The sequence below is a fragment of the Archocentrus centrarchus genome, unplaced genomic scaffold (assembly GCF_007364275.1).
Source record: "Archocentrus centrarchus isolate MPI-CPG fArcCen1 unplaced genomic scaffold, fArcCen1 scaffold_26_ctg1, whole genome shotgun sequence".
Classification (NCBI taxonomy): domain Eukaryota; kingdom Metazoa; phylum Chordata; class Actinopteri; order Cichliformes; family Cichlidae; genus Archocentrus; species Archocentrus centrarchus.
The window spans coordinates 2,996,851-3,004,427 of NW_022060256.1; the positions used below are offsets into that span (position 1 = coordinate 2,996,851).

Here is a 7,577-nt window from a genome sequence, read left to right on the forward strand (position 1 = left end):
ATTCCAGCTGTTATAGGGTGAAATGCAGGGTACATCCTGGACAGGTCACCAGTCTGTCGCAGGACTCATGACCAAAATATTACAGCAAATATATTTATCCCAACATAGTTCACATAACTCACACTTACTAATATCCATTTTGAAGCCTTCCAGTACATGTTTCACTGGATAAAATCTATTTGATGTCTTTAAAGGCACTTCATTAAGCTTGTTATAGATATAAAATAATGAAGTTCAGACAAAAGGCGGAGCAAGAACAAAGTGGGTGGTGCTGCAAGGTTACAGCTAATTTGTACATTTTGCAGTGTAGGTTTTTTTTTTTTAATTAAAATAAAATTTTAAACGGCAACTAGAATAAAAAATTAAACAAAATTTAAAAAACCCAAATTTTCCGTCATCATTTTTTTCCAAGATAAATTTGCTCTACGTCACGGCATGCCGTCACGCACTGAACACCGTCGACCGGAAGAGAAGTGTCGCTGCGTGTGTTTTCGTGTTTACATTTGGAGCGGCTCGTCGCAATGAATCCTCCGATGATCATCTCGACCAGCTCCGTGTCAACAACAAAAAGTAAGACTGTGCGAAGCTGGCGGCACCTTCACTGCTTCACAGGAAGTACAGAGCCGCACAGAGTGAGGTGTAGGTCAGTTAGCTGTTAGCTGCACATGTCTGTAACAGCTGAGTCTTAGCCAGTGTCTGTCAGTGCTATCAAGCTGCACTCATTCTGCATGTGTCACAAGCATGTTTGCTAACAGTCAGAGCTTCAGGTCGCAGCTTTCTGTGTGGCTGCAAACATGGATGTGAATTTCAGTTTCCGATTACCAGCATAATCCTTTATTATGGCAGCCACTCGGTACGTATGTTGGCATATTCTGATCCTTTCTGCTGCAAGGCACCCACACTTTGTTATTAACAGAAATTGAACCGTTTGGTGTGCTTTCATTTTGCTGCTTATTTAGGCATCAGCCAGAGGAAGTTAAAGGAGAGGAAAATGTTAAACGCGCCATCAGATCCGTGCAGAGCGGCTTTAAACTGTCAGACTCTAGATGGAAACTTAGTGGATAAGGACTAATTGTCTTCAGCCCCGTGTTACTATGATCTAATCTCTGCATTCATAGTGCAGTTACAAACGTCTCAAAGATGCCCGGCCCCTGACTCATTTGAAGTCACAGAAATAAACACTCTGGTGCCAGTTTATAAGGTTTTCAGATTTGGACTGATTTGACGCCTTGGCTTTGGGTATCTGCTGGTACTGATACTGATGTGATACCAGTATGAAATCAAGCTTAACTTAAACACTGCTGTCAAAACTTTACATGAAAAAGGATGAATAAATACAGTCAAGAATATAAATTTACTGAACTGTATTTATTTGTACAATATTTACTGACAATGGAAACAAGATAATAAATCTAAAAAATGTAAAAAGTGAGTATTATTTGTCTAATTTGCTTGAAGTAGTATTTCTTGATTTTAGTGTGAGTCCTACCTTCATGCAGCTGTCATGTACAGCAGTCTCTCGTTTCTCTGCTCTCAGCCTCACTGCGCGTGCATCTCCTCACACACGGAGTGGAGCAGACAGAGACAGCTGAACTAAAATGGCATTAATCGTGTCAATGACACCATGTTACTGTTTCAGTTGACCATAAACATACAAATTAAAGGTGTTGGCGTAGGTGGTGTGAAAGCATCAAACTGCTGATTCTTTTCTTTTAGCTTCCTCCGTGCTATGTTAGCTGTTCTCCTAGCAACCAGTGCACTGCTGCTGACAGCGTAGTAACCAGGTATCAATATAATGATAGAGTAGGTCAGCCCATTGTCATTTGATCCAGCTTTTTGGGTCAGGACCAAACTGCTTCTCATCCAAATGTCAGATCAGTGCATCCTTAGATTCAAGTCAGAGGGCACATACACCAAACTGTATTATCCTGAGGCCGGGATGCTTCTAACAGCAGCAGTGCGCCGAGAGCCTGAACATGTCTGTATCACTCTTTGGTGCACAGGCCCTCTGCTAGGTTGTGGTGGTGTTGTATATTAATTGCCATCGCTCATATTTTTTCATCATATTCAGTCAGTATTAAAAAAATGCACTTTAATATTTGCTGCATGCACCTAATAAGCTGTATTTGCATACTGTGTTTCATAAAAGTGTTTATGATCCATAATCAGAAGATGAAGCTGTATTGTGCATGTACAGGGAAACGAGAGGCAGAGCGCTCAGTTAACTGGACGGCGGAGGAAACTCAGGTGCTTCTCTGCGCCTGGAGTGACGAGCGAGTCCAGAAGACTTTGGCAGAAAACCTCCGCAACCGGCACGTCTTCAAACACCTCTCAGCTCGCATGAGTGAAATGGGTTTCTCTCGGAGTCCACACCAGTGCCGGCTTCGGGTGAAAACTCTGAAGGCCAACTATGTTAGAGCCAAACTGCAGAGGAGCATGGACAGCTCGCAGCCGTGCACTTTTAAATACTTTGCCGAGATGGATGCGGTGCTGGGCCGAAGGTCGGCGGGAGGGGATGGAGGGCCTCGTTTTGTTTCACACCATCGGATGTCAGAGTGCCACCTTGACTCTGCTGATGGGACAAGGAGTGTTACAACAGATTTAAATTCCAGTGCAGATATAAGTGGACACCATTTTGGCTCTTTGGGAAGACAACATCTGAGCTCTTTGGAGGAGAGAGCAGGCTGTCAGCTGGACTCTGAGGTGAAGGTAGAGCACAGAGAAGAGTCAATGGATGAGTTTGAATACAGCGACACGGGATTCTCACAACACCCAAAGGACAGACATCACGAAGTTTACCTGGAAACAGCCATCCATCCAGAAATTAATGGTACGTGCTATTACAAAAATAACAATGTAAAATAAGACCAGATGATCTTATTTTAGGGATGTTTTTATCTTGAAAATTCACTGAAAGCTACATCAGGGTTGGGCGATATAGCCTCAAAATCACATCCCAATGTTTTAAGAAAATTTGCAATAATGATATTGATGATGATGCAGAAAAAATGCGCAAGTGCATCCCAACTTTAATCAAATTATTTGTGGCCCATTAATTAATTCAGTGTCAGCATTCATCCTGTCAGTAGTAACACCATAAAACTATAACTGTTTTATATCCTGTTTCACAGGTACAACGGTGGAAAACAACTCAAGCACTCCTTCTCCACATGTGGTATCACCTTTACGTGCTCCTCCTGCTCCTACTCTTACCCAGTCCACTGCTTCTCCTCTCCCAGCACCTCCAGATATAAGCCCCAACACCCTCACTACTTCTGCCCACTATCAACCTGAGTCCTCCTGCCTGGAACCTGTCCTCAAGCACCTGTCAGAGTGCTTCCAGCAGCTAGTGTCAGAGACCCGAAGTCTGCTGGTGCAGCTGGAGAGTCAGAGGCAGGAGCACGGCCGATGGCACCAGGAGCTCCTGGCCCAGTGGCTGCAAAGGGAGGAGCGCCGGCAAAGGGAGACGGCTGAGAGGGAGGAGAGGAGGGAGAAAGCTCGCATGGAGCACGAGATTAGAGTCCTGGAGCTCCTCACCAAGCTTAGCCAACAGCAGGGGTGTAGATGTGGAGGCAGCCGGACTTTATCAGAGGGACAGGCCGGTTCAAATCATACTATGAGCAAAGATAGAAGTTAGGAGTTTTACAGTGGCTGACCCAGAGGGTCCTTCTCAGGTGGAAACAAATAACACTATTAATGATGCCAGCTGCCACAGACAGGTCAGCTAGGCTTAGGCCTGAATCCTGAGCGTTTTGGAGGGAGATTTTAGTTGAACCAAATACACAAAGAGATCCTCGAAAAGCAGGAAGTGTGTGAGAAGAAGATGATTGTTAACTGACATTTAAGAGCTCAGAAATCCAAAAAGAGGAAATTACGGTTCCAGTATAAAGAGGAATTTCTTCTTTTTTTGCTGTCACGTTTGTTGGGGGATTTCTGTGGTGTCAGTGAATTTCACCAAATGTTACAGAGTTGCTTTAATGCACTTTCACAGAAATTAAAAGTGTATATTTTCAGCCAGTTTGTGTTTTCCACTGAAACCTGTTTTCACCAGTGATCTTGCTTCAGGGTTGGGGGCTCAGTAGGCTCAGTGTTTGGGTTCAGTGGATCGAACCCTGATGTCTCGATCAGAGCTTAAATATTCATACCAAAAAGCTGTTTTTCTTAATGTCAATTAACCACTTGAAACAATGTGAACAAACCCTTGAAACAACAAAGCAAAATGTATTTAAATTAATGTGTAGGATTTTATACATATTTTGATATTAAATTATTGATGTTTTCAAGAAGGTATTTCCATATACGGCATTAAAGTGGTTCCTTTTTCTAATACAGATGAAAATGATAAACAGAAGAATAATTAAGTCACATCTTTTGCAATAACTCTGCAATAAGTTGCAAATGTGCAGTGTAGTCCACAGCTGGAACAGGTGACAGCAACAAGCTAAAGTCAATGATGTGAAAGTCACAGGTTTGATTCCTTCGGTGTCGACTCAGTTCGACCCTGCTGTTCATTAGCAGGATGCTGGGCAGTGACCTGCTGCTACAGTTTACTGTAAATTCCTGATGCCCGTCTTCACTGTTTCATAGCCGGCACGTCAGTCTGGATGTTCCCCTCACTGAGACCTTTAGTGCAGTTATGATGCTGCAGGCGTCTAATGATCAGATGAACTACAGCAGTGTAGTCCTTCGCTGTGATGGCTGTGTTGCCTTCCTGCAACACCCGGTGCTTTTTTCACACTCACTGGAGCTTTTTGTTAAACCTCCAGGCTGCGGCAGGCTCCGTGCTCATTCTTACCTCAATAAACAAGCTGGAAATTTTCACTTGGTCGTTCACCATTGGCTACACTGAAGGGGTGTGAACAAGTTAAAAGTGGAAAAAAAACCCCACGTCCTTTTGACATGCAGGGACTAGATTGTAATCAATACTGGCTCGGCTGGGAAAACCCAACCACAGGAACACTGATGATATCTTCCTTACTGTAAATGAATCCAATGAAACACAAGCTGCCAACACCAACAAACCTGTCCTACCTAACGAGTACTGTCTGTTTGAAGCCTCATGTATCTTATTCTTGTTTGCTGTAGAGCTTCTTAAAAACATCCAAATGAGCCACACCTTTCTATAGGGTGGTGTGTTCCACCATTACAATGAACATATATGATCCTGCTGCACTCACCAGAGCTGAACAGTCCCCAGTGAATTCATTCTTTAATAACATTTATAGGAAACGACTTCCTCATGACTTTTCTTCTTCAGTGTGAAGACAAACACTCCAGGCTGACTGTGACAGACAGGCTGAGATCATATTTTCTTACAGCTGCACAGAGTTTCACACAACATGGATGACTGTTGTCTGATGGGCCCAAGCAGAACACTAACAGAGCAGCTGGTTGGTTTTGGTCATTTGGGATGTAAAAACCAAACAAACATGAAAATAAAGCCCGTCTCCTTTTTCCTTCACAGGGCTGCCTTTAATACTGGTTACCAGTTCCTGATGATTTGCTCCAGTATTTTATTGCAGTTTACAGTGTGAGGAACAAAGTTGCCCCAAATGCACAGAAGGTCCAGTTAGAATAAAAGTCCATTGATGACTGATTCATATATATTTCATTTGTGCCTGAGGATGTTTCACACAGGGACTGATCTCTATGCAGTCATTTAAGTGGAGAAAAGCCAGATTAGTGCGTATACGTAAATCTGCGCTAATCCCGGATTATGTAATACATGTGGATGTTGATGAGATTTGGGATGATTTGCTGTTATTGTACCGGGGCTTATTACTCTGCTCAGACATGTGGAGAAAATCAGCCAAATACAACAGACTAACATCTTTGGATGACTCGTGTTTCTTTATGTTCTTTGAAGCTAACAGGAACCCTGAGGAACCTTCTAAACAAAGAAAATGAGTTTGTTTTGTTAGACTATAACATATTTTCTGCAGAGAGAAGTTTAGTTTAAAGGTCTTGTTCTCCCAATTCTGCCTCCAGTCAGGCTTTCATTGATGCAAAAATGTGTTTTTAATTGATGTTCCCATGTAATCCAAAGAGTAATAAATAAAAATGTAATATTAGAATACGCTCACAATAGTCCCCTCTATCTCATAAGAGAGAACACAGCAGCATTGCCAAGACTAGGGTTTGCCAGAGAATGCTGCATCAAAGGATTTAATACAGTTGTCATTTAAAAGCGATTGTGCTTTGCATGTTTATTTCATTTCATCCATACTTTTTTTTAAAGAAATCCAATAGATTGGCCTCATTCTGGACTTCCACATAATAATACAAGCCAAAGTTTTTAATTTTTCTACAAAGGCAGCTTCCTTTTATGTGTCACCCACTTAGAAACAGAAACAAATAAAAGTGTCACTGCTGGTTTGAGGAATTAAACAGGACTTTTTGTCTCACTGATGGTCTTTTTTTTTTTTTTTTTACTTTTCCATTAATGAAGCTTATATGACTTAATCAGGACAGACCAGGTAGCCTCATGTTTGTAGTTTCATATTTATGGTTGTATGGAGTTTGAAAGGAGGGATTCCAGTTTGAGTTGGTGGGTTTGTCAGTCGGTCAGCATGTTGGTCCAGATGGAATGAAATATGATGCCGGGTTCACAGGGTTCAGACTGCAGGTGTGATGGAAACAAAAGGCTCAGGGAAGGTTGGTCTCTTTTTTTGTTTAATAGTGACTGAGGACAGATGAATTTTCTCTCCAGCGTCTGTAACGTCCCCACAGATGAATCCTTCTGATTATTTGGCCTCCTAAATTTCCCCTCCACCCCTCCCCATCTTGGGAGATATTAGTATGCTAACAGCTAAACTATGACAGTAAACCTTCGAATATGTCAGCATATTATAAGTTTCATTATCGCATGCTAATGTCCATGTCTCAGTTCAGCCTGTGAACACCAGTGATGGAAATTCTAAATGTTTATGATTTGAAGGAGCTGCTCGGCCATGAAGCTCCCATCACGCAGGTTCACAGGCTGATGTGGAGCTCTGCAGTGTTTTACACACTGTGTGCCTCAGCACTCTGTAACTTTACATGGTCACACTTCATGGCTGAGTGGTACCCGAATGTTTCCACTTGATCATGGAATATCTAGCAGGGGAGAAATGTCAGGATCTGTGCTTGCATCCTATTGAAGTACCACGCTGGAATTCAGCGAGCTCTTTAGAACAACCCGTCCTATCACAAATATTTGTAGACAGCCTGCATGGCTAGGTGCCTGACTTTATATGCCTGTGGCAACAGGACTGGAAACACCTGAATTGTTGTTAAAGCTAAAGATGGGCACTGCAAAGTAACTGAAGGTATAAATGTCACACACTATCACATAAAAACAGTAGCATATCTATTATGAGATAAAACACTCAGGCTACATCATTTCATTATTCTTACAGGGAAGCAGGTTTGGGGTGTAAAAAGCTAGTATGGCAGTTATCCTGCTGCTGCTGGCTTCATGCCTGAAAGCAAAATGGTGGATGCTGTTTGTTTGTGTTTCTGTGACTTCCGCAATGCTTAAATAAAGGTGTTTTTACTATAATCAAAACCCATAAAAACCTAAAAATGTCACTTTTTTT

The 7,577-nt window shown here is 42.2% G+C and overlaps 1 protein-coding gene across 2 annotated transcripts; it reads left to right on the plus strand.

The window, feature by feature from the left end:
• Nucleotides 1-444: 444 nt before the first annotated feature.
• On the plus strand, nucleotides 445-6,314 carry LOC115775914 (uncharacterized). Of its 2 annotated transcripts, none has more exons than XM_030723429.1 (3): nucleotides 445-570; nucleotides 2,198-2,830; nucleotides 3,132-6,313. In XM_030723429.1, the coding sequence occupies exons 1-3, from the start codon at nucleotides 522-524 to the stop codon at nucleotides 3,635-3,637; spliced, it is 1,188 nt and encodes a 395-aa protein (XP_030579289.1). In that variant the 5' UTR covers nucleotides 445-521; the 3' UTR covers nucleotides 3,638-6,313. The 2 variants fall into 2 exon arrangements, with proteins under 2 accessions (XP_030579289.1, XP_030579290.1); XM_030723430.1 differs by having other exon boundaries at nucleotides 461-853; nucleotides 3,132-6,314.
• The last annotated feature ends 1,263 nt before the right edge of the window (nucleotides 6,315-7,577 follow it).

What these genes read in the sequence shown, in the direction of transcription:
- LOC115775914 (XM_030723429.1), top strand. Translation starts at nt 522, where the DNA reads ATGAATCCTCCGATGATCATCTCGACCAGCTCCGTGTCAACAACAAAA. An exon ending in CTCCGTGTCAACAACAAAAA is followed by an intron (nt 571 to 2,197) that starts GTAAGACTGTGC and finishes GTGCATGTACAG; the next exon opens with GGAAACGAGAGGCAGAGCGC. An exon ending in CATCCATCCAGAAATTAATG is followed by an intron (nt 2,831 to 3,131) that starts GTACGTGCTATT and finishes CCTGTTTCACAG; the next exon opens with GTACAACGGTGGAAAACAAC.